The sequence below is a fragment of the Lacerta agilis genome, chromosome 6 (assembly GCF_009819535.1).
Source record: "Lacerta agilis isolate rLacAgi1 chromosome 6, rLacAgi1.pri, whole genome shotgun sequence".
NCBI classification, from domain to species: Eukaryota; Metazoa; Chordata; class Lepidosauria; order Squamata; family Lacertidae; genus Lacerta; species Lacerta agilis.
The window spans coordinates 37725471-37753149 of NC_046317.1; the positions used below are offsets into that span (position 1 = coordinate 37725471).

A 27679-nucleotide genomic window follows, 5' to 3' on the forward strand; every position below is an offset into this window, starting at 1 on the left:
TGAGCCCCCTCCCCAATTCCCCCCTTTTTATTCACTCTGTTGGGCACCGTTATCACAGATATTAATGACCCAATGCTTTTGACTCAGCACTCACACAATCATTTTCTTGTTTGGCAACCTGACTCATTAACCCACTCATGGCAAGATGTTAGCATATCTGTATTTGTACACTCTTCCCTGTGCACATGGCACCACCATTTTGAGGAACTGGGTTGATACACTGTCTTGTCCGCCTTCTAGATCCAGCTTGGCAGGGAGTCCATGGTGTCCAGCAGCTCCAACCACCATCCGTTGGACGACCTGTGACAGATACGATACATTATCAGCAGAAACTTAAAAGACAAGAAATGGAACAGGCCAGCAAAGGCACCTTGAGCAAGACTGGCCAGGAGGACTGGCCTGATCTTATGCAGACTTACCGTAGGTGCTCCAAAACCTGCTGAAATAAATCAGCTTAGGCACACCTACATCTGCCCCAAGGATGAGGCTGCAAGACTTTATCATTAATATTCAGTTGGTGCCATACTTTGGCTCAGGTCCTGCTGCCTCTGGTATGATTTATGACACTGGAACATTTGTTACCTCTGAAACCTTCTTTGCTTAACCTGGCTTACTTATAATAATCACTTGAGCTGTTAATTTTATTCCTGTATAAGGCCCCTTAGGTTGCCTGGCATGCAAGATGATCAAAGGCATTGAAAAGGAGGTGTTGATTGATGGATAGATCTCGGGAGGTATCAATTAGCCAGAGTCAGAATGATGTATTCAGCAGACCTTTCCCTCCAATGGTTTCACCTTACCCCTCTGTCTTGTGTTCTCACACGCTGGGCCTTCTGAACCCTGCTGGCACTCACAAACACAGGAGGACCCCATCAGCACCGGTTCACCGTTGTTCTGGCACGGCCCACAGCGGCAGGCACTGAACTCGATTAAGTATTCATCCAAAGCTCTCTTCAGGTTTTGCCTTTTGGCTTCAATGTTGGCAAGGTTGGTTCTAGGCAGTATTTCAGTTATGGGTTGCAGCTGTGGAATAACAGATGGGGAATTATCTGTGACATTGCTAATGGATGGGTAAAGGGTTTGAAATGCAATACCCAGGAGGAATAGCTTCTCAAAACTGGCAGAATAACTGTCAAATAGTAGCTTGGAAAGCCCTTTGGTAGGCTACCTGACAATGCTGGGCAGTGGGTGGCCTAAAAGAAACTTCTCACTTACTAAGGACACCTCTCACACACTCCAGAGTGGTCATATGTCCTACTTTACAGAGATCAGCCCTCTATCTGAAAGGCTGTTGGAAGACTGAAGAAATTTGAAGGGATTTCTGGCCCAAGTTTTAAGGAACCGTAAGAAGGAAGTGTGAGCAGGGGCCTTGAAGTTGCCCTGCAATAGTCAGCACTTGGACAGTAGACTGAGCTTGCATGCAACTCACCTGGTCACAACCTCCCCCATTATGGTGTGACGTAGGGCATAAGGCACCCACACCCACAGAAGGGCCATGCATCTACACAATCAGTCTTCGCAACACAAGCCATAATGTACCACAAGCAGAGAGCAGGAACGCTGCAGAAATATGCTTCCAGGGCAGCAGCTCATCTTAACAAATGAAAAACAATTTCTTGCAGAGCAAAGCAAAAAAAACAACCACAGAAAACCAGGATTGCCCTGCACCTGATCAGGGAAACCATTTTGCCTCAGCCAAACAGCCATCCTGGGGTGGGTGGGTGTGTATGTACACGTGTGCAAAGGAGGACAATGAGCCCCCCAGGAAGGAACAGCGACGAGCAGGATAGAGATACAAATAATGCTTAGAGCTGCCCGGACCACACAGGACAGTCTGTTTGCAGAGGTTTTGCTTTCTGTACTTCACAAGGGCGATAGGGATTTCCACAGAAGAGCTGCGACATGGCCTTGGAAAATGATGTTTCGAAACAATATTTACACAAGGCCTTTTAGCAAACAACCATGAGTCAAGATAAGGGGACATTCAAGTGGACATAACTAATTATTGGGTGCTTGAATCTGCTCCAAAGCTACAAGCACTGGCAGAGCTCCTGCAGCAGCCATTTAAAGGTTATAGAGTAGGCTACAGGCAAACAGTGGTGTGTTTTGAGCAGCATTAATGGAAGATCCATGCAGAGAATACCCAGGAACTGCTAAGAGCCTTTTCTCGTGATGAGCCTCAAAAACAAAGCACCATCACGTCAACCTTCCTTCCTGCTGTCACTCTGAAGCCCCCTCCCATTCACTTGTCCACACAACTGCCGACAAAGCAGCAGCTCAGAGGGGTCCTTTCTCAGAGTGAGGCGCTATAGGTGAGATCATCCATAGTGCACTGGATGACGGTGGCAAATTGCTATTTATAGTGACTGAAACACTTTAAATATACACAAGTATAATGGTTTTAGGTCACTTTAAATGGCAACTTGCCCCCATTGCAGCAAATGAGCAGTGGTGCAGGATCTATCCATGGGGCCTCACTCGCAATGCCTTGCTGCAGAGGAGGACCTTCTAGAGCAGTGATGGCTAAACTTGGCCCTCCAGCTGTTTTGGTACTACAATTCCCTGGGAGCTGTAGTCACAAAACAGCTGGAGGGCCAAGTTTGGCCATCATATCATGGCTTCTTTCTTGGAACCCTCATAGGTGCCACCCCACCAATCTTGGCTCGGCAGAGAAATCAGGAGCTTCTGGTACTGCCAATGCTGCAGGGTGTACAACAGACAGGTTGCACACCCCCTTCAGGCCACAGGGCTGTCTCTTTTACAACCAGTCTTCACATCAGGGGCTAAAGCTTGAGAAACATGGGTTGTGGGAAGAGGGTCTTAAGGCCTCCACTCACCTCTAGCTGCTCACTTGGTGCTGCACAACTAGCCTGCCTTAGAAGTCTGATATGGATGGATTGCAACACTGCCTCCCTACACCCTGCTCCCCAAAGCACCTGCTCCAAATGCCCATCTGAACTGGGAGAGTATCCTTGCAAGCTTCGTATCCACCCATCTCTCTGCTGTCCTTTATCAGAGACCGTGCATCAAAGCTGCATAGTTGTAGATGCACCCCTAGCAGGATTTCTTAATACCCATTGCTCCGCAAGTCCACTCCACAAGTTTTCTGCGCCACTTCCATGTCACCTGTCTGTGCATATGAATCCTTCTGCAGAAAGGATTCTTTAGAGCAGGCATGGCCAAACTCGGCCCTCCAGCTATTTTGGGACTACAATTCCCATCATCCCTGATCACTGGTCCTGTTAGCTAGAGATGATGGGAGCTGCAGTCACAAAACAGCTGGAGGGCCAAGTTTGGCCATGCCTGCTTTAGAGCTGCACTTGGTATCCTGGGGAGGGGGAATGTGCATGATTCTACTTCTCCTTTTCCAAGAATTATATAATATGGATGATTATGACTGTTTAAAGCTTCTTTTTGACAAACTAGTTGCCATATTGCAAAGAACTGAAACGTTGATATTCAAGATAGATTCTGTGTCTTATCTCCCTGGCTTCAAAGGTGCTGCTTTTTAAAAAAATGCATTTGCTCATTGTGAAATAGGGAGCAGGTCAGCAGGTCAGTGGCCCATTACATTTAATCCTGTCCTAAGATGGAATCGCAATAAAAATATAAAACGATCTGGTCTATTACACTTTCAATCCTTTGGAGATGTGGCGTTTCTACAACTGAAAGAAAAAGGCTTACCTCAAAATCAATAACAGTGGGATTAAGTTTTAATGACCTCCCCCAATAACGGTATGCATTGGCGTTCCAGCTTCCCATCAGCCTCCCAATCGAGGCTGCGTCTCCGCCTCGAACCCGGGGAATAATATCCTCGATGACTGCCTTTTCCTTTTGAGTGTCTGGAAAGTTGGGCAATGAAATGGATTACTGTTCGCTTCTATGAATCCACTAGTGGAGTCAAAATTGGTTCGTCAAGGTGACTCGGTAGAGGACATTTGCCAGCAAGGCGCTATTACAAGGCAGACACTCATAGAGTTAAGATACCAAAGGAAGCTCGAATGCCACTTGTGTGCTCCTGAGCTCACTTAGGAGGATCTTCATTTTATTTGTTACTTTGTTTTATTTAAAGGTAATTCAAGATGAGAGTAATAACAGTATAATAGCAGCATCGGACGCATTGCACTTTTTCAGCTGTAGGTGGTAAAAGTGCCCGAGAATGCTAGACAATTAAGGATTTAAAATTTAAATTATTCACTGTTTGTTTGTTTGTTTGTTTGACTAACGGGACACATAGGACGACATTAAGGTTGCAAATGGTGGTGTTGGTAGCAGCTAAGTGAATGAGCCATGAACAGGCATGTCTTTCCTCTGAACACAGGGTCTCACTTTGGTCAGGAGCTGTGCTGCTGCATTCTGCACTAGCTGCATCCCCCTGATCAAGCACAATGGAAGCTCCATATCGAGTGCCTTGCATGAATGAAGCGTCACGAGCACTTAACAGAGCAGCCCTGTTTAGGGAAGTTTTTAATAACTGATGGTTTAATGTATTTTCAACCTTCTGTTGGAAGCCGCCCAGAGTAGCTGGGGAGACCCAGCCAGATGGGCAGGGTAGAAATAAATTATTATTATTATTAATTATTATTATTATTATTATTATTATTAAATGCACCTCTCCCTAAACACAATATGGAAGTAGGTCCCACTGGCTTCTACAGCACTTTCCACTACACCAGCCCCATTGGAAGAAAGTGGAGAGGTATAGGACTGTTCTTGTACATGTGGTCCTTGTGATTACATAAGAATGACTTCAGTAAATGATTCAGCTTTCCTGGAAGGCAAATATACCCTTTTCATATAAGAAAAAGAGGGGAAATAAGATTAAAAAAAATGTGGATGCATTTCCTACCTGTGTTTTGGCTTGCATCCTTTGAGCAGTGTTTGAAGGACACCTTGGCGCCTATGGTTATGTCCGCGTTGTCAATGTTATAGCCTAACCCTAACGATCCACCAAAACAGGAGCTTACCATGTCCCTTGTAACCCCTGAAGGAAAGGAAGGGAAGGCAAGTATCAACCACAGTTTTATATCCCTAGATACTGACTATAAATCTTCAAGTGTTAAGATGTTACTCAATACATGTATGCAAACAATAATTCAAAAACGTACAGTTCCATTTGAGCTACTTTTCATTAGTCACTGTCCGAGGGAGAAAGAAAAAAAAATCAATAGCTGGAACCTGGAAAGCTATCACCAGTGAAGCAGTAAGTATAATTCTGCTTTCTGAAAACAATATAAATTTTATTTTATAGTTGCCGCTGTATAAAGGCCCCGCCTATATATATATATATATATATATATATATATATATATATAGGTTAGAAACACCACCAAGAAATGTGTGAGGGCAACTGAAGCTACACATTCCAACACTGATTTGTAATCCAAATTTTGAGAGAATTTGCTGCGAAAAGGCTCAGCAGTCATTTGGTTACATTGATGTTACTACAGGCAAAGAACTTCATTCATTTTCCATTGGAGTCAGCAGCAGAACATCTATTGATTTCTTCTTCTTCTTGAAACATAGGTGGAGCCCTGTTTGTCTCCCATCAATTGTAAAGGGTGATATTTCTTCGACAGATCATACAGCATTGTTGCTCAGTGCTCTCTGCTGGGTCATGTCCCCTTTCACCTTCCTCTAGTATTTGGCTATCGGTGTGGCATGCTGCACCATGTACTTAGAAGGGGATGTAGCAACCAGCAGGGTTGATCAGAGTCACAAGAATGACTACCAGCTACTCAAATTATTTATTTGCTTTGGTGCTGCTAACATTGTGCTTAGGGATTGCATAAAATAGCACTACTGGTAGACACACCACTGCAACCTTAGCATGACCAGAGGGGACCCAGGCAAAGACTTTCCCTGGCCCCACCCCAAATCACAAGTGCCTCTAATCAGCCATTGAGAAGTTGGATATATGTGGACAAAGGGGTAAATACTATATAAAACTATGGAACATTATAATGGAAAGGATCCAGAGCAAACTCTAGGCTTGCATGCGGTGTGGCCACGAGGAGACTGGAAGCTTTTAAACTGTGATGAACCTTAATTATGGCTTGTTGAAACAAGGCAGCTTCTTCCACTCCATAGTTAAGACTAACCACAGTTTGTCACATTTGAATGAAACAACAAACGGTGTTTAATTAAAAATGAAAGCAAAAGCTTCCGAATTATTCTCCTTGCAGCTGCGATGAAGGCAGAGACTGGGGGAGAAAAGGGGAACACATAAATGGCAAATTCTAATCCAAATCAGCTACTGTTATGAGATTTTAGTTAAAGCAGATACTAGATTTAATCCACAGTTGGGAGTTTTGCTTTTTTCTATCCTGAAAGTATACATGTTAAGATGTGGGGCTTGCACTATTTGGCAAGACTTCTAATTAACAGAAGTTAGGGCTTCTAGCTCCCTAGTGAGAAGGCTCTCAATAAAGTTATAGCTTGGTCAGTTCTTTACTGCAGCTAATAAAACAAATTCCCCCAATTGCTGAATTTATATTCATTTGCTGCCTACTGACAGTGTATTAATAAATCTATAGTATTCAGTGGCTTGTGCTTAACTAGTCTACAACTGTTAACAACACAACCGAGTGAAATATATTTACTGTAAGCAATAGGAATGATTATTGTTTATCACTGTTTGAGTGCCATAAAATTAAAGTTGAACTACACTCTGATTAATTGATATATTATTGTTCCTGTTAAGTAATTATTTTCAGCAAGGGCCAGTCAATACAATTTGTTATTGGTTGCCACAGGGGGGAAGAATTCAAGGCTGATCAATCTGAATGCAGCAGAAGCGGCAAAATGATGATCATACAAAATATTGGCAATTTAAGGAAGGAGTAAACAAGATTGCTTATTACGGGATGCAAATCCAATGATATGAATATGGCCCACCAATTAGATTGATTTATGCTTTTAATTTTTGAATTAATTGCAAAAGGGGGAAAAATCTCTTTCTATGTAGTGATAAACCACAAGTAAATTGCATTGTTTCTCAGCAAAGTCATAAAACAAAAGCGTTTTCCTTTGAAAGAAAGAGTAAAAGATAACATTGGGGCTGCTCACGAGGATCCTGCTTTCCTCTAACTTCCTTTCAGTTCAACAAACCCTCCTTTTCATAATCATTCATCAGTGGACCGTGTGGTAAGGCACCACTGCTCCACCTGAGCTCAGGTGAGTCACATCACTGCTGCTCCCTGGGAGGTAGAGAGGGAGGGGTGTGGTGGCTGTGACATGGGCGAGGTACACTGGAGTCAATCTGGTCACCTGCCGGTGCATTTGCACCACACTAACCTTGATGCCACCTCCCTCTCCACCAGAAGCAGTGTGACCAACCAGTGTTCAGGTGAGCATGGGGAATCCCACCCAGTACCGCTTTCATTATTATCTTTTCTAACAAGTTTAGGGAGGTTTTTAATGTTTGATGTCTTATTGTGCTTTTAATTCTGTTGGGAGCCACCCAGAATGGCAGGGGAAACCCAGCCAGATGGGCGGGGTATAAATAATAAAGTTGTTGTTGTTATCCACAGGAACTGCCATCAAATTTAAAAAAAGCTAGGACTGCATGCAACTGCAGTTCTACATGCACCCAAGTGTAGCATTTGTTTTGTGGGCATAAGGTTCTGCTTTCATTAAAAGAAGAAAAACATGAATGGAACACCCCAAGGTTTCTTATACCAAGTCAGACCATTGGTCTCTCTCGCTCATGGCCTGGCAGCAGCTCCCTGGGGGTGTCTCTCTGGAGATGCCAGAGATTGAATCTGAGACCTCCTGCTTTGCAACTGTAAAAACACGCTTGAAAGTGTATGGGCAATATCTGGTTAAATTTCAGAAGCCAGAATGGGCGGCTATGGGAAATTGCTGCCTAGTACATGTACATAGGATCACAGTCTTAATCTAGCAATTGCTCCAACCTTGGCTGTGAAGGCAAGCTTCAGCAGTCAAGCCCTCGAGGCTGTATTTTCTGCGGCATTTCATCAGGCCATCCATGCTGGAGTGGGTACCAGTTGCATCCATCACCAGCATTTTTTAAAAGAAGGGAAACAAACCCATAATTCTCGAGAAAACATTTGCTTTCAGACACTGGCTGTGCTGAAGCAAAGGGCTGCTGTTCACTGAACCATTGATTTGCGTCTCCTTACTCAATGTAGCACTTAACCAGAGCACTAGCTTGATAAATGTGCCCTCTTTTTATGGTATGCACTGTAGATGAAATTATACAAGTATCCTACATAAAAGTAAAAATTATGTCCGTTCTGGGACACATTTTTTGTCTCTTTTAGAACTTCAACTTCCCTCTTCCTTACAGTAGGGCCATCTTGTTGCAATAAATCACAGCACTTCTGAAATACAGTAAGCAAAATATAAAGTAAAATAATGGCTCTGTCTAGATGTTGCTAATTCATTCTTCCTCTTCACTTGGCAGTCAGCTTCCTGAAGCCCTTCTTGGCAAGCTCTTTTCTTTATCATTCAGCCTTCACGTCCAGGAAAGACACTTTCCCAAGAATATTAAGGACAAATAAATTAATCGGAGAGGGATGATGGGCTGCAGCTGCCTGGCAGGGGACTGGGAATTTTATAGCAGTCTCCCTCCTCCCAAGCAGGAACGGGGATTCAATTCAGTTGGTGAACTGACCTAATTCACACTTTCCAAAACAATAAAAGGACTGAAATGCAGCCATCCTTCAAAATCCACATTTCTTCCAAATTTTGAAATGCAGTTCTCCAGCCAAGGAATGTGTACAAAAAAATTAAATATGGCGGTAAAGTGTGCATAAATGTTAGTGAAAATAGCAGATGAAAATGCACTATATTAGGGATGAAATTGCTTTGCAAAAATGTATATTAGGCAAAATTGCATGCAAACATGTGTATATTAGGAGAAATTGTCACTATAAAGCCAGTGAGTTTTTAGGAGGTTTTTTTTTTAAGATAATCATAAGCTGTTGTGTAAATTTGGAGAACTGAGATTGGAAAGATTGGAAAAATGGGAAATAGAGAAACTCATCCAGAAAATCACTGGGAATCCTGCTGACCCTAATCTAGGTTTGACAAAGATGTAGGCAGTGGCACAAAGAGAGCAATAACAGAGTGCACAACTTGCTAGTGAGTTGCTAGTGATGGTCCCTGTCCATGATGGTGTTGCCAATTTGCTTTATTATGAGCTACCTTAAGTACACTTCAGCATAGAAAGCTGGGATAAAAATAAATTAAATAAATAAACAAAGGCTACAGTAGGTCAGGATTCTCTTTGAGGACAGTAACCCCTAAACTTACACACATTTAATTGTGTGCTAGGAGTTTCTGCAAACAACAGAGATTCTTGTGAGTAGCTGGGCATTCTCCGCCTTTGCTTAAAAGCTTGGTGAGTAGGTGGGGAAACTTGTTGGAACAACTTCACAGTTCCTGTGCAGCTGTGCAATTCTCACTACTTATCTTGGATTCATGAACCCTTAGACCACTTTCCTTGCTAACCCTTTGCCTTGTAAAGCCTTCTGGACTATATCTGGCTCTTTCCTTGCAACTGAAACTGCACTGTTAATCTGCTTTAATAAAGCATTGCTTCCTTGCCAGGTATACCTGCTGCTATGTTTTGGGTAGGAGCCAAGACACACTGTGAAGACCAGGGATGCTCAACTAGTCTATTTAAGATTAGAGATACCTGTCTAAGCCTGGTGTTGCTGATGTCACCCTTTTCTGTAGAGAATCCCAGAATGAAGCTACCAAACCAGAACCTTTGGAAGAGAATGTGAATAACTAATATACTGGTATCACAGAAGGCGCAGCAGGTTCTGGGTGTTATGATACAGTAGATGGCTTTGCAAAAATGAACCAGAGAATCATGTTATTATAGGAAATTTCCCATTGATGATTAGAAGGCTTTATGCTTCAACTATCATGATATGTGCATGGCAACAACTGCAGAAGCTTGGCTACATGAACACAAAGTGTAGGCAGAACCATGCTGTCTTGGATGCCTTCATTTGCTGAAAGCGGAAGCTAGCAGAACTCTGTCATTCTGCAGTTTGAAAGCCACCTTGTGTAAAATGGTAGGTGCAATGCCAAAAACATTGTTTGTTTACACTTTTTGAGTCAAGAAATGCCTTTGAATTTATCTAGGTCTGTCTGCAGGATGCTGTCTCGTGCGCTTTGAAATGCAGAAATTTCAAGGCTAAAGACAAGAAATTCCTGCAGTTATCATTGCTGTTATTTTTGCTATACCTGGAAGGAAATTATTTATTAACTCCAAGAAACAAGTTTGGGCATGCAAGTTCATAACACTGTTGAATAAAAGAGCAGTCTGTTGAATAGGAATCTTGAGTTTCTGGGTCATTACAACATACTGCTGATCAATATGCTTTACATGCATCAAGAAATTAGTTTCTAGCATCCTACAATGTGCCAAGCGGGTAGAATAAATTAAACCTGCAAACCTCTTTTTCTCATCTCGTCTTTGTTGACCACAAGGATGTATTCGAATATGCCTCCCATGGTCCCAGATGTCATAAAGTGGGTGCCATACTCATTAATGAACCTGGCATACATTCCATAGTTGTACCGATCTGGAAGCTCCATCAGAGACTGAAGCATCTCTTCATCCAGGACGATGTCATCTCTTCTCATCTTGAAACGGGCTGTCTGTACTTTGGTAAGAGCTCGAATAAATCCAACATTCTGTAGGTGAAGCAGGGCAAAATACATAATTTACCAACTTTTTCCTGAAGTTATATCCTTTTCTTTTTGGCGGTAACCAAAAAAGACCAATAGGGCAAGGCTGTGCTATTATACCAGGGGTGCAGAACCCTGGGAGCCAAATTTGGCCCTCCATACCTCTCTACCTGGCCCTTGGGTAGTGGTTAAGAGTGGAAGACTCATAATCTGGTGAACCGGGTTTGCGTCCCCACTCCTCCACATGCAGCTGCTGGGTGACCTTGGGCTAGTCACACTTCTCTGAAGTTTCTCAGCCTCACTCACCTCACAGAGTGTTTGTTGTGGGGGAGGAGGGGAAAGGAGATTGTTAGCCGCTTTGAGACTCCTTAGGGTAGTGATAAAGTGGGATATCAAATCCAAACTATTATTCTTCTCCTTCTTCTCCTTCTCCTAATTCTTCTTCTTCTTCCTCCTCCTCCTTAGGCTGTTCACCCTCACCAGACCATGCTCCTTACCAGCCTACCCAGCATCCCCTTCAAGTTTTATTGCCAAGCTACAATGTGTTTGAACAATGATAAACTCCCTTGTAGCCTGGACAAAAAGGAGTGTGTGGGTATAAATCTCTGAGTGTTGCATGGCTAGAACGTAGCCTTCTTTACATCCTTTGCCCTCTGACCCTGTGTGTCACTTGCATGTGGGTCCTAGCAGGTTCCCCACAAGAGAATGTGACCCTCAGAGTGAACAAGGTTTTCCACCCCATTTTATACAATCCCAGTTTATTTCAAGCATGAAGCAACAGATGTTGGGATGCTTGAGAACTTTTTCCAATGGGTGATCTAAAATGATGCTGTGGATAATGATCAAACAGCAAACTGAAGGAAATTAATTTCTAAAGATGGAGAAGCAACTCTGGTAAAAGAGTATGAATGAATGAAAAGATCTCACCTGTTGCAAGGCTGACTATATCTTTCTTTTCTTTGTGGACCAATCCTAAGCTACAGAATTTTGGCTATGTAATTATGACCTTGAGGAGAGCTAGTGGTGATATGCAAGGCAGGGACCAAAGGATACATGCCATGTGCTACGAATCCTCTAAGCCTAACTGCCCTTCTCCCTGCAGATCCTTTCAGGAACTTCAGGAACGTATTCTTCACACATCAAAGGGCTTGCAAGGGTTGCAGAGCTGGTAATTTAATTTAGGGGTGGGGGTAGTCTTTCTGCTCCCTTACAATTCAATCTGTGCTCCCTCATCCATTTGTTCATAGACAAACGCCGGCTCCCTCAGCCTGAAAAGCGAGATGAGAGACCCCATAGTTGTCTTTGACTGCACTTAACCATCCAGGGGTCCTTTACCTTTTTTTTACCATAGGTCCCTGCTTGCAACTACCCATTACACAAGGTTTCCACGCTTAAGCAAAACAAAACACAAAGCCCAGTTCTGTTTACATCCTTGGATTTCCCAAAGATTTCATATCCATTAATAAAACAAATGCTTCTCGCAGCCATTCACTCCGGTTTGCACTAATTTAAACAAGATATATTTGTGACATTGGAACATGTTCCCCAAAGACAACTGTTGCTGACGAGCAATTCTTTAAATTCCCCCACTCTGTTCGCCACTCCGAGCACTTACTCATTTATATACTTAATGTCACCATGAAACAGGAGGGATGGGGCGAGATGGCCTGCGTTGTTCTACTTGTAATTCAATTTCATTCCCATTACAATGCTTCTGTTTGCTTCAGTGTAATAAGGAAGGCAAACAGAATTGCTAATGATCACACGTGCAATTACATGAACAAATTAAGGTAGGATGATTATTGTTTCAAGGGGAAAACATGTGGGCAGGGAAATAAAGCAATATCAGTAACGGAGTGTTTGGGCGATTTAGCAACGCTGGAGTAAGAAGCCCCCTCCTCCTGCTTTTTCATTACCTTTGCTGCGTATTCAGTAAAATTTCTCAGGGTCCCCTGGCCCTTTGATAAGCCAATGCCTATACTCAGAGACAAAGGGAAATCTGTGGGGCCTATGCCAAATGTAAAGCCATAACTTCGAAAGGTATCCTTTTTTATGGCATTCAGTAGGTCCTTGGCATCATCGAAATACTCCGAAGAAAAGCCAGAATCAGCATGTGCCTGAAATGAAAAGGGAAACATCTTGGCTGGATGGAGATATTTTAGATTAGCATATTGGTTTAATGGGGGGTGATTCTCCTTTGCTCTGGAGACTCAACAAAAACCAAGCCTGAGCACTTTTCAGTGGTACTGCAAGGCAAATAATGCTAGAGTTTGGTGGCAAAATCTTTACAAATGATGCACCAGGATGACATCTTGTTTTAACTCATCGTTGCATTTTTGTAAGGATTTTATATGACTGGATGAAGTGCCTGTGTGGTTAGCCTCTATAATGAGGCTGGGGAACTACTACTTCTTTGACCAATCCTGGCCTACCAGGGAGTCCAGTTTGGGCCGAGAGGCCATTTTCCCTAAAGCCAGTCCCATTTCCTGCCACCATTGTGTGGGAGGACAGGGTTAAATCCTTCATTGGTCACATACTTCTGTTTCCAGCAGGGAACAGTGCTGTGCAACCAAGAAAGCAGGATTCAATCTCTGTTCATCAGCTGATGAGTGGGGCTGAAATCCTGATCAGTCCGGGTTTTCAGAGGCTCAACCAGGAGAAAGGGGCTGCCCAAAAGCCTTCTGCAAGAGCGCTTTCAAGAGGATTGTGCACGGACCCCCATGCAGCCCACAGAGGATTCAATCAGAGCTCCATGCTCTTGGTCAGAGAGCAGAGAGCATCTTTGCATGCAGCCCTCGGGGGCTTTGATGCTGCAGGGAACTGTTTTTCAAGAGCCTTCCTGAAGACTCTGGACGAGCAGGACCTGCAGCAGCAAGTCCTCTGTTCTCAGTTGGAGTGTTTCCACACAAATGCCATTCCTTCTTCCTCCCTGCTCCCATCCCCCTGATTAAACATGTGATCAGGAGGGGCATAGCAGAAGAAAGGAGACTCCTTTACAGAACTGTTTCCACCATTTTTTGATGGAGGCTACTGTTGGACACGACTGGACCTAATGGTCAGGGGTCCCTTTACCTTTACCTTTTTTTACTGTTTCCCCACCCCAGTGCCCCAGAACAATGTCAGAGTTCAGGCCATTTCAGAAGATACAGCAGCAACCCCTCAAACCCCACCCCACCCCCCAAAAAACCCACTTAGGAGACGCAAAAGAAAAGAGCTGTGCTCCTGTCACTTCTAATGGTAGGCCTTACCACTGAGAAACTGTTGGATAATTTATCCTTCCCCTGGAGAAATCAGGTCTCTCTGATGTCTCTATCCTCAAATAGGAGACTTTTGAGAAGTCATTTGTGCCCAGTGTATAGAGGGGTGTGCACAGATGCATTGCACATGGCATCCAAGTTTGGTAGAGGAAAGATGCATGGGGGCACCCCACTGATAAATGTCTTACAGATAAACCTGCTAGAACAGGTTCAGAGTGATCTGCATATGCTTCCGCACTCACATATTATCTGGTAGATATTATCTGGTGGATAATATGTAATAAAGAGAATTCCCCCTATATATAACACCTAAAAGTGATATCACATGCTAATGGAATAGCCACTATATTCTGGACAGTGGGAAATTTTAAAAGGAAGCAGTATATGGTATGGAACTTCAGAGGAGCTCACGTGTTGCAAGGGTCTATATTTGGCTGAGGTCCAATTGCCCACTCAGCCTTACTGATAATGTTGGCCTACAAATACTTACAAGAAACTGATAGTAGTGGATGTTATATGGCTTTCGGAAATACTTCTCATCATCCCCGTAATACAGACGTTCACATGCCGCATCATACTTCAGTTCTCGCCATTCTCCATTATAGACAGATTCACACTGGCCTCCGTAGAATGCAGGATCGTACACTATCTGTGCCCCTTTTTGTGTAAGGATATTGTATCTTTCACGTGCAAAAGAAACAGGAGCAGGCATGTAAGTAGAGTTGCAAGCGCCTCTCACTTTCACTCCATACAATCCTTCTTGTTTCTTTCTTGGCTCATCAATTGCAGTTTGAATATACAGTAACAAACCACAATTTCTGATCTGAATTTAATGCAGAGCGAGGGATCGTGGTTTGTTTTCTGCCAGTGCTCATGTGGAAGAGCAAAACAGGCACAATTTGCTCATGAGTTATAAGACAAAGTCCACAAAAATAAATAAGCACATGGACTCCTATTTCTCTCCTTTATTTAAGAAGCTTTAAAACATGGGAGTTCTCTAAACTACACAACATAGCAAGTTAAAATTAAAGAGAAAATTTCAATGCTTAACTCATGTGTACGTGGGTATGGCAACTCACCCCTGTGCAACTTTACTGATCCCGGGGACTGGATCCAGATCATCGCAGAATCTTTCAGCATCCTCACAATTTGCCTCATCAGATTGATCTCTGCAGTCCGGTTCTCCGTTGCATACAAGGTGGCGTTTAATGCAGCGACCTGCAGCACAGATGAAGATTTGTTATCCATTTCTAGAATCCATGTTTGCTCCAGCTAGATAAGGCTGGACTTAATGGTTCACTTAAACCAAATCACAAAGATAATGTAGGACCTTGCTCAGGCTGTGCTGTTGTCACTTTCTAACTGAGCAGGAGGTCTTTGTGAAGATTTTCCTTTCCTATTCCTTCCCAGTCAAATGCAAAAAGATATCATGTACAAAATTGCACACGGCTCCGGGTGTCTTTTTATATTAACAGTGAAAAGCACTTAGAATTTTGAACTGTTATGTCCTCACAAGATACTCTGAAGTTAATGGGTTTTGTTTTGCAACCAGTTGCCAGTACCTCTCAAGGCTGGTCTCCTGAAGGCAAAGGAATGGTTAATCCATACCCAAACAACCACTTTTCAACTTCAGTCGGAATGGATGGATTTTGTCAGGGGACTGATTTGTAAATCTGGGGACTGTCCCCGGGAAACGGGGACGTCTGGTAACCTTACTATAGGGGCCCTTGTGTCACCTGATTATTTCTGGGCTAGAAGCTGCTGTAACACCTTCTAACCATACCTGCAAGGTATCACTTGGAGGAAGCAATGGGCAGAACACACCTTGCCGTGCTGCAGGATGAAGCAACCATGAGAAGATAGGTGAAGTAGGAATGTGTGTGTGCAGCAAGGTTTTTGAAAGTGTTGATCCTAGCAGAGCCGGGGAAATGTTTGGGCTCAGTTTCAGGCCTGAATTGACAACTGGGCCTCACTTATTAGAGGCTTAGAGAGAGAGAGAGACCAGCAAGGAAACTAGACAATAACTTTCTTGTCTCCCTTAAACAAGCACAAAACAGCAACAGGGCACTTTAGACTCCATCCATAAGCAATGTACATATGAATGCAGGAAACTGCCTGATAAGGAATCAGGACATTGCTTCATCCTGCTCAATACGGTCTACATCAGCTTTTCTCAACCTTGGGTTTCCAGATGTTTTTGAACTACAACTCCCATCATCCCTGACCACTGGCCATGCTGGTTAAGAATGATGGTGGTTGTAGTCCAACAACATCTATGGAACTAAAGTTGAGAAAGGTCTATAATAATTAACAGCATCAGGGTTTCAGACAGGGTACTCTCCCAACCCTACCAGGAGTTGCCAGAGATTGAACCTGTGGTGTCCTGCATTCAAAGAAGATGCTCTACCACTGAACTACAGCCCCTCACCTGTGCCACCTAGGGACTGAACTATATAGTGACTGAATTTGTTGAGATTCCTGCATTGCAGGTGGTTGGACTAGGGATTCTTAGGATCCCTTCCAACTCTATGATTCAGTGAACTACACACTCATTACAAGAATCTCCTATTCAAGACCCTGGCGCCCTTTACTGTATTCTTTATCATTCCAGACTTTGGAGATCTCTCTTTGTATGAATGAAGGAAAGCACATCGCTTCAAGGGCGCTCCCAAAATTAGTTGCAGAAAGAATCCTGAAACTTTCCCTATTCTCTGCCACTGCGGTAAGACAGGAAAAGCTTTAGCTGGGCACCTTTTCAGTTCTAAATAATGGATTATGAATAGACCGTGTGCTTCTCCTTGTCAGGTTCACTTTGTCAAAGCTCCCAGGATGCATTTGTTATCCCTGCTTATGGTTTTTAAAAGCAACTATAAGCCCAAAAGTCTCCTGCTGCTACTTTTTGGAGAAATGAACACTGTCAGCCTAAAGAATGGGCTGGCACTGTGATATTGCAGAATGTGCTCGAGAAATTTGTCGCAATAATGATGGCTAAGGCACGAACTCTCAAGGAACATCCTTAAGAGTAGATCCCTGCCTTCTCCTGCTGTAGCCAGCAGTGTGGAAAGCGTTCCTGAAGAAAGAGGCAGGTGTGGCTTTTCACACTATAACAACAGCCCTGCCATACAGCACTCAACCTGAGTGAGAAGCAGACAAGAAAGCAATTGGTGTATCAGTGGCTCAGCAAATCTGTACCCAGAGGGCACTATTTGGGCCATGGTGCAGGGTTAGCTTTGGCCCTGCAGCTGCAGATCTGCAGATCAATTGTTGCAAGCACAAAAATGTTACACATGTGGAGATTGGCGCAAATGAGGATACAGTGCAGCTGGTCAGGCAGTCATTCCAGAATCTGCATGTGCAGCAGAGCACTCTCTGCACACCTTGTCCTTTTGAATGCATGCAGGTAGGTTCCTTTGGATCAAGCTCACCTCACGCTACTACATGATAGGGCCGGCTTTGGCAGATCCTTGGGCGATTCCTTCTTTCCCTAGATGGCACTGTGCCCCATTTTAACTTTATTGCATGGAACAGTAGATCAGTACCTTTTCTGCATTCCTGAAATGGGTTAATGCTGTGGAGCAGGATCACTGCATCAGTCAATGGATCTGTAATGGCATCATACTCACCAGTCTCCTCACACCGAAAATCAGCTCCACAGTCTTGGCTCACAATACATTCTCCTGCTGACTGGCACGCAACTTCATCCCAAAGGTGGCCGGTACATATGCTCCCCTTGTATTTGGCTGGCTGTTGCAAAGTTCGATATCTGTGCTATAATATGCATTTTTTAAAATAAAAATAAAAATGGGTATCTGCCATAAATTACACACACACACGATAAAATTTGAATTAAACATTAGGAGGCAATAAAAACAGATCTATACAACATTTTAACCTAGTAAGAGCAAGCATTAATTATTTAAGTATTAAAAATGTAAAACAAATTAAGGCTTTATCAGTACAGCTATGCCTGCCAAAACTAAAAATTACTTAAAACACAATTTGAAGTTTATAGGGAAGAAATGTGAAAGCATGAGAAGGTTAACAATACAGCGGAAGTATTTGCAATTGACTTTTTCCATGTCTGTCAAATCATTCCCAATATCTTAAATGGAAGAGTAACTTCATTGGCTGATTGAAAGCCAATCCAGTCATGATAGAATGTCACATGACTGAGAGTTCGAGTTCGTGTGTGTGTGTGTGTGTGTGTGTGTGTGTGTGTGTGTAATTTATGGCAGACTACTTGTCTATGCAAGAGGCTTGCCCCATGCACTCCATGTGTTTGTTGCCTTGCATATATGAAGCTGTCTCCATTCCAGCAGGGCTCTTCTTATGTTCTTCATGGGCATCCTGCTTTGTTGAACTGCTGGTCACATAGGCCACACTCCATCTCTCAGCTTAGGCCCATTGGTTTCAATGGGCTTGGGAGAACTTGCATCTCTTTTCAACAGTAAACCACTGGCTTTTATTCAGTGTAGTGTTAAGTCACCATTCTACCAGTGCAATGATTTTCACTTATGCAATGGGACAGTCTTCCCCGATGCCCCTACTCTCAAATCTGTTCCATGGGTTCCCTGACCCTCTGGAGAAGATTTGGGGAACGCATGGGTTGTACAAGGAAGAAGAGGTGGGAGGTCCCATTGTGCAACTGGAAATCCTTGTGCCGGCGGGACAGAGGTTGGATACTGCCCTTTGTGTTAAAAGTATGTGTCTATTTTCACTGCAGGCAGCTATAAAGAACACTTTGCTATATTTGAGTGGAGCCTTACTTTTCTTCCTTGACAAGGGAAACATTCGGTCCATCCTGACCACTGACTTAGGCGGCAATCGATGGGAGCAGGTGTTCCAGCTTGTCTTCTTGCTCTCCTGAGGAGAATAAAAGTGATTGGCAATGCTGAAAGTCCCTATATTGCACGCTCCCTGTGGAAATCAGTTTCAGCAGGATACGCATGGCTGCAACTGGAAGGGATTTAATATCTACAGCTGAGGGGCCCCAAGACACTTTTTGAAAGGATCTTCCACTGAGCACCTCTCAGAGAGTCCTGCTTTAATTCAGGCCTAAGCACTGACTACAGGGGGTGGGGTGGGTGATTTAGACAGGTTCCTGAGTTGCCTAAACCTTTCCCTCCTCTATCCCTTCTCATTGAGAGAGAAAATGGGGGAAGGGGTGAAAAAACCTGATGCCCAGAAACAGATGGAGAAGTAGAGCATTCCTCCACCCTCACCAGAGCCCAGCAGGATGTTCGGTGAAGAGGTGGTTAAACTACCTTCAGTCTCCCCAGCCCCTACATCTTAGGACCACAGCCTTATTCTCAAGGCCCCCAGGCAGAGAACAACTTCTAAGAAATTAGATTCAGTACACACACACACACACACACACACACACAGAGAGAGAGAGAGAGAGAGAGAGAGAGATCAAATGGACTCCCATGACATATTAATAAAGAAATGGTTGACGTGTAATTATATGTGTTCTGATGAAAAGCTGTTATTTCTCAGCAGTCATACGAGAAAGCACCAAATATTTGCAAATACCACATTTCACAGTGCATATATGTGGGTGTCCTTTGTTGATGGTCACCAAATATAAGAAAAATTAAATTCAGTCCCAATCCAGCAGAATAAATCTGTTTATGGAAGTAAGACTCTCTTGGGGCAGCCAGTATGATTGTCCACCCTCTTATGTGCATTCCCAACTGGGGCCACTTGGTGTTGCACAGAGAATAGCCCTATTCAGGCATTCAAAGCCTGATGCAATTAGAATTCTAATCGGAGTCTATTCACTGCCCTCCACTCTGTTGCATCCCCACCATCGAGCCACATTGCCCTCCCCATGTCGGAAGAACTTGCTGTACATAGAGGCTTCTTGGGTGCTTTTGAAACCTGATCATGCAAAATGTTGCAGTGTGGAGTGATGCTGTTCAAGATTCCAGCCACTCCATCCCCCCAGCCACACACCCCAAAAACATCCCATGGACACTGAGCATCCTCAGGTCTCAGTGGGCTGTTTGGGGGTTCCTGTCTTCTCTCCCTTCTGAAAGCCTTTTGTACCTCTGCACACCTTGGGGTTCGTCCAAGCCCACTGATGTTACCCTCTAGTACAGTGGTGCCCCGCTAGACGAAAATAATTCGTTCTGCGAATCTTTTCATCTAGCGGTTTTTTCGTCTAGCGAAGCGGCAATGCAAACCGCGATTTTCGCTAGACAAAAAAAAAAATTCGTCTTGCGAGGCAGCCCCATAGACAATTTCGTCTTGCGGGGCAGCCTTCCGCTAGACGAATGCCTTCGTCTAGCGAGTTTTTCGTCTAGCGAGGCATTCGTCTAGCGGGGCACCACTGTAGTGCATGGCTGGTGCCCTTTTGGATATGTAAGGAATGACACTCACCTCTGAACATCAAAGTCAGATGGAGTGATAAGAAAGCAATGATAAGGTGGAGGCACCCAGTTCAAAAGCCAGCAAGTTCATCAACACCTCTACAGAGCTTTCTCTAACTCCACTTCTCCTGCTGAAATGATAGTACATGATAGGGTGATTACACTGAGTCCTCCCATTTCAGAAGGGATGGGTCAATGGATTCCTAGATTGGAGTGCCACCTTCACGTGTAACCCAAGAGTGAAGATGCAAAAATATTTCCCAATACTGCTTCAAGAGCAACTTAAACTTGCACAGGTGGTAATGGGAGATCAATGTGTGTAAACATGCCTCTGCATGCAGGTTGCCCCTCAGTGGGTCAGAGACTATTATGTGCATAAATACATATGGGTGTTACTGTGGGGTCCTATTATGTGTATAAATAATTCTGGATGTTAATTTTCCCCCCAGCACTAGGGGGGAAAATATGACTCAGTTGTGTTAGGGGAAAGAGCAGCAAAACAACCTGAAGCACAGTGGAAAGATGCCAAAAAATTAGAAGGTTACAATCAAATCCTGTTTTTGGCTTCTTTCACAGCATCTCGGCACCAAAGTGCCAAGATAATGACATTTCCAAGTGCACGGCAGCCACTGCATTACAATAGCAAAATAAAATTAAACAGCAATTCACATTTGGATAATGCTTCAAAACATGTAGGTGAACAAACACACATCAGTATGTGCCTGCTTTATGCTTCAAGGGATGAACTGCATGTCTACAATTTGCCCCCACACCTGAAATCAAAAGCAGTTCTTAGTATTGGGTTTGGGGCTACATTAATTGTTTTGCTGTTAATCCTGCCCTATTGCATTCTCCATTGGTATAACTGGATAAGAGGAAATGTGTTCAGTATATATATGGGAAGCTGTTTGCTGTGATAAAACTTTAGAAGTTCTGTCAAAACTAGTTTGTTTTTGTTTTTTTCCACAATACACAGCCAGCTATTTGAGATTATACTTTTGTACACCGTAAGGGTCTTCTCTTTAGTTTGTCTCATTTTGGAGATAGAAGATTACACAGCCCCAGCAATAGCTATATACCAGTAGTTAAGGCAACTGATATTTTCTGCATTCAATCATTTTAAAGCCCAGCTATTGTATTCCTTAAAAAATCAAGATGATTTGTCCCATCACAGTATGCAATTGGCAAGGAAAAACTATTTAGCAAAAGTTGTAATCTGGTGAAAATTATTATGAGGATACTTTTGGTGCAGCAGTTTTTTAAATGGTCCTTTAAAGTGAAGACTTGACATTTTGCTTCTATTTTTGTGACCACCCAAGTTTCTCCTTTTTGCCAGTTTATATTATACTAAATGTCTAAGAGTATTGCATTGGTCTCCCTTCTACTGGTCTGGTGAAAATACACTATGTATTCCTAAAGCTATGAGGTTTTTAAAGTCAAGACTTAGAAGTATGAACACTGCAAAATTGTATGAGGAGCCCAAAGCACGCAATGGATAAGTGACTTTGATGTTAAAAAATGGAAGTGGTTTTACTGTGGGTCATCACAACCTGATCTTATGCAGTACATCCCTGGGGCTAAGGTGGTGGAGAGACTCTCTGCTTTCACCACCTCCATCTCCTCCTCCCTTCCCTTGCTGCCTGATCCTCCCATACCTTTCTGACAACTCTGGATTTGCTCCAGGTGAACCCAACCCTATCTGGGACTGCGTTGACCCAATGCAGAAGAGTCCTAATTTGGCCCAAATCATGCCCATTTGGTTTAGGATTTGTGATTTGGCCAGATACATTGCACATCCCTAGAATACCCTGCAAGTGTCCTGGAAAAACTGGGGCATCCTGTTTTTTTGTACAAGAGGACAGCAGCCATTTGGGGAACCATTATATCATATAATTTCATGCTTTCTGGGGTGAAATCACATGAGATTGCAGCACCCAAAATGGCCATCATCCTCTCATGAGAAAAAATAGGAAGATGGCATCCCAAAATATGCCATCCTGGTTTTTGCCTTTGTTGTGTTGCCTTTGATGTGTTGGAGAGTATGTCCTAGTATAGACAACCCTACATATTACGCCTGTAAGATCCCAGTCCACTGCTCACAGATATTGTGATTGTGTATCAAAAGCTGGATTCTGTGTGTGGCAGTATATGTACATTAGTAGGTGAATGAAGGCTGGGCATACAATGGAGTTTTACATAGCAACTATAGCTGGGAGTGGCTGTGTGTATAGGCCCTCATAAGCCTGTCCATTTAGAACAAAATTAACTGATTTTGTATTCCCATTGGTGAGGTATAATATAGAGTGCATTGCTCACTCTGAATTCCTCCTGATCCTGTAACAAATTCCATATAAAACCAGGAAGCATTAGGCATGAGGCCAAATTTAACATTCAGGGCTAGAATGGATAAAAATGAGTCAGAAATTCTCCATGAAAATATACTGTGTCCTGTGGGTTTCCTTTAAAGCTCAACAAAATCAATAATAAATTGCAATGCAAGCAGATTAAATGTGTAGATGCAGATGAATTAAATCCATTCCAATCCAAGTAAAATAGGCTGCTTTTAAAAACAGTGCCACCTGCAATACAAACAACTGTTGGGCAGTCTTTGTGGCTTTAAAAGCCAACCGCACAGTACTGTAGCTAGAATGCTGGACTTGGGCCTGAAAAGTTGGCCTGTGAATGGTCTTTGGAAAGTTACTATTTCCTGCCTCCCTCCCTTCCTTCCCTAAAATTGGTGGACTGGCAATCATCTTCACAGCGCCCGTGCACAATACATGACATCAGCTGCTTTTGTTACCCATCCTGAACTGAAAGGTAATTTCTAAGATAATGTTTGAAGCTCATGGATACACTTTTTAGAGTGATCTCTTGAGCCTTTCCATTACACAATAACTGCAACATTCTCCAGAGATATCCGACAGGATTGTGTCGGATCCTGTTCAACTCTGAAAAGGCAGGATGGGTGATTAATCCCCATTAAATCTTTTCAGATGAAGGTGCTCACACGATTCCTTTGAAATGCATGAGCCAAACATGACCCAAGACACAACCATTAATCTGGGCTATGGATTCAACAAGTTAGATAGATAGCCTGATAGCTAGATAGACAGATAGACAGACAGACAGACAGACAGCATATCTGCTGCAAGGAGGGTGAAAATTTGGGACTTACCCAAATAACAATGCAGCTAGCACCATGTGCTGAATTTTAATTATTTATTTTAAACATTTATAACCTTCCATCCCTCATAAAAAAGTCAGGGCAGCTAGCAACAAAGTCAAAGTATAATTCAACCGTTTAAAATATCAGCTGCAAAAAACACTAAGGATAACCGTAAAAATAACAACACAGAAACAGCTGCAGTAAAAATTATTCCAAAAGATGCAGATAAGAACTAATACAATAAAGCAGCCACCCACCCCAAAGAAGCCTTTAAAAAGATGTGTTTCTTTGTTTTGTTTTTAGTAAATTTTTGATGGCCATTAAAGGAGTGTGGGTGTGTTTCCCCCAGAAGCGACTGCCTGAGTGCAGGTGAAGCCATTGGAAAATGCTTTCTCCCAGCCAAGTACCATAAGTACATTTCAGGGGATGCTGAAACTAGTGGCATGGGAGAGGTGTTTTTCCCATATTTCATTTTAATGAGCAGCTACCTATTTCACAGTCCTCAAACCAATACATGAACTGAAACCCAAATATCCGTTGCAAGTTGCACTTCTCTGAATTTTGTGATTCACTTATCCAATGTGCACCAATATGCATACAGAAGTGAAAGTAACATGCAACATTGCATTACCTTAGGGGAAACTGCTTCAAACAATGTGCATACTAGTCAAAAGTGCATACAAAAATGTGTTTATTAGGAGGAAGAATTCACACTAAAGTGCTAATGCATTTTTGTGAGGGTGGAGATTTTACACACACACACACACACACACACAATTGATAGAGAATTGAATCTAAGAGTGGAAAAATGAGGAATTGAGAGAACTGAAACTGACAGATACAGGTGGGTAGCCGTGTTGGTCTGCCATAGTCGAAACAAAATGGGAAACTGACAGATTCATCCATAGCTATAGCTATCTAAGACATAAAAGTGGGTTTCAGTGGATGGACTGACCTGAGCAGGTCATCTGTCAATGACCATGGAACTATATCATGTTCCTCCACCCTCAGATTACCCTCATCCCATCCAGCACAAAGCCCAAATCTTGAGAGGGCGCTGCTGAAATTATCTGGGACAGACCCATTTTTGCCATGGCAGACATGAACTCCTGAGCTGCCCCTGACAGAGAATTTTGGGCATGGAATGTCAACGTCCCCCAAAACAACCAGCCTGGGATTAGGACTCTGGTCTTGTGTTTCTTGAGCAGGAACAATGGCACTCTTATCTCCCCCTGCCCCTCCCCCATGCTGCATGGGAAACAACCTTTGTATCCTGACAAGACTTAAAACACACTGTGTGATAGGAGAGGTACATCCTCCATATGCTGTCCTTTACTAAGTCAAACCCACTAGTCCATCTCAGAACCGACCCACCCATGAGGCTGGGTGGGGGCAGCCACCTCAGTCGGCATCCCCTCAAGGGGTGGCACACCTGTTCTGCTCCCCAGCTTTGCCACTGGTCACCCCGGCCTCTAAGGGCAGAGGGGTGTGTGTGGCAAAGCTCTGTGGAATGCCTCCTCTCCTGCCAAGTCGGTGAGAGGGGAGCCATTCCACCATCCAGCTTTGCCACTGGGTGGGGGTGCAGATTTCACACACAGAGAGAGAGACTGACAAAGTGGTGTGATGGGGCTTTGCACTGGTTTTTCTTGAAGGGAAGAGCTGGTGCAAAGCCCTGTTGCTGGGCAGGGATGAGAGAACCCTAAAGGACAACCATGTTACAGAGTTTGTGCCCACATCACAGGGCGGCAGTGGGGAGTTTTGCCTTAGGTGCTCCTGGTCCATCGAGCTCAATATTGTCTATGCTGGCAAACAGCATCTTTCCAGCATCTCTGGCAACCAATGAGCCACTGCCCTTCACCCTAAACATCTTGGTTCAGGCCCTGGTGTCTCCATTTATAAGGATTCAGCATTAGGTGATGGTGTGTCTGGGATCCCCAAGATCCACTGCTAGTCAAATTAGAGCAGGAATGGGGAACCTGTCGTCCTCACATCAGCCCCAGCTGGTCACGGCTAATGGGAGTTGTAGTCAAACAACATCTGGCTGGCCACAGTTTCTCCACCCCTGTAGTGGACAACATTGGAATGCATGGACAAGCAGTCTGATGTAATATAAGGCAGCTTCCTATGACATAAGTAGCTTGCTGTTGGAAGGAGGAAGGGGGGGGGAGGGCAAAAGTCCCAGTGAGCACAACTAAAGAAGCTCTTTGTATCCGTGGCCTTTGTGTTTCCCGCATTGAAATTCTGTCAAGTGACTAACAAGAGCCTGCAAGCTACAACAGTGCGAGGATGTGTCCCTTTGGGGTATATCCTCTAAAAGGAGCCTAGACGAAGAACAAAGCAAAATATGTATTTTCCCACTGTGAGACATAGCAATGATTTGCACCCTACATATTCCATAATAAGGAACACATCTTGTTTGATTATTCATTGGTGGGGAAGCGGAGGTGATGGTCCCAGAATTCCTTGTTATTGTTTAGTTTCTAACTGGAGCTCCATCATTATCAGTTATCATCTGTTAATGCCAACAAGCAGAACAAAACAGCAAAGACTCCTAGGACACCTTAAAAACTGACACTTTATCCTGGCAGGAGTGAGGTGTTGTTGTAGGCTAGAGCCTGTTTTGTCGTGTGACAGACAGACTGTTTTTTGCTTAAGAGGCTGTGTAATTTTTTTTCTTTTTCTTTTTGCAGGGTTATGGTAATTCTACTGATAATTAGGGGAGAGATTCATCAGAAGCTACAGAAGAAAGAACACTAAATGAAAAACTCAAATGCTCAAGAGATGAGCCTGTGGATACACATCAGTGTGTGCAGGATCAAATTACAGGGTTCTGTGGACAAGCAGCAGTCAAACAAAGGGGTGTGTGTGTGTGTGTGTACACGCACACATATATTGTGGTGGTGGAAATATGTGATGCCTCTATCCTTCAGCTTTCCGAAAAGTATTCAGTGAGTTCACCTTCACCTAGATTTAAAATGTGCCTCTTCATTATCCTGCTTTGTTTGATAACTTCATCAAACATCAAAAATCTGTTCTTTATTTGGTTTCAGTAAGGATTACTAGAATAAGCCTTCATAATTAAATGTATCTTTTCTTTCCTCTGCCTCCCCCCTCCCTGCGTCTATATCCCAATTATTACTGATACCACTTTTTGATCTTTCTACATTATATTTCCTTTGGTCCAGTTTGCAATTAGCAGCTTGGGAAAAGCCCCATAGAGTTTCCTTTCATACATGATTTAAATGCATACAACCCAAACCCACACACAACATTATTATTATTATTTATTATCCAATAGGATACTGAAAGAAAGAAAGAAAGAAAGAAAGAAAGAAAGAAAGAAAGAAAGAAAGAAAGGGCATCTTGATATATTTTCTCTCACTTTTGTCTGAATTACTTCATTATCACCGAAATAATATGAAATACCGTATCAGCTCATTGTGTTATGAAACAACGGCAGTTTAAAAGCTGAATATCAAATTAGAATATGTGAAAGATGAGAACTGAGGAACGAAATCTTCTTGAAGAAAAAATTGTAGTGCAGAAGGAAATGTATTAAAAAGGTATAATTATAAGACTTCAAAATGGTTCATGTTGCAGCCCTCTCACCATATTGTGATGGGACTATTGTATAAATCGTTTTCTGCTAGCTGCTTAAAAGTAATAGGACCCACATGCCTCATTCTCAGTCTGAATTGATGCACTGACCAGATAGACAGCAATTTCTATATGTAAGGCAGTATCTTAAATTACATGGAGATAGACTTACCTCTGGGATGGCAATCCTGTTAGCTTACTGTGTGCTGCAACTGTATCCTGACATGATAGTAGATAAGCTATCAAGAGAATCATAGGAGGAAAAAGCCTACTCAGATGGAACCACATTTTCTTTTAATAAAAACAAATGCTTTTCATTTTTGGTTTGGAAACCTCCAGGTACCTGTTTTGGAGAGTGAGCTTTTTAAAAAAAGAAGATTGCACCCCGAGCTCTCATAGTATTGTGAATCATTAACAAAAGGCCCAGACTATAATCTGAAGGACATCACTGTTTTGGAAATAGATTCCCGAACATTGGGCAAAGGGGGAAATTGTTGTTTGCATGCTAAAGTCAATGCAAGTGCTATCAGTGGAACTGAACTGAAACCCTCTGAGTAGTCATTAGGCAAAAATGGTTTCCTTTATAGAAAACTCCCCCTTGTTAAGGGAGCCACATT

The 27679-nt window shown here is 43.1% G+C and overlaps 1 protein-coding gene across 1 annotated transcript; it reads right to left on the reverse strand.

Moving 5' to 3' along the window:
* Nucleotides 1-142: 142 nt before the first annotated feature.
* Nucleotides 143-27441, reverse strand: C8A (complement C8 alpha chain). Its single transcript, XM_033152014.1, has 11 exons — nucleotides 27235-27441; nucleotides 18695-18791; nucleotides 17552-17696; nucleotides 15008-15146; nucleotides 14419-14608; nucleotides 12588-12788; nucleotides 10437-10677; nucleotides 4850-4984; nucleotides 3685-3842; nucleotides 801-1023; nucleotides 143-300 (listed from the first exon to the last, which is right to left on the reverse strand). The coding sequence occupies exons 1-11, from the start codon at nucleotides 27348-27350 to the stop codon at nucleotides 149-151; spliced, it is 1797 nt and encodes a 598-aa protein (XP_033007905.1). The 5' UTR covers nucleotides 27351-27441; the 3' UTR covers nucleotides 143-148.
* Nucleotides 27442-27679: the final 238 nt, after the last annotated feature.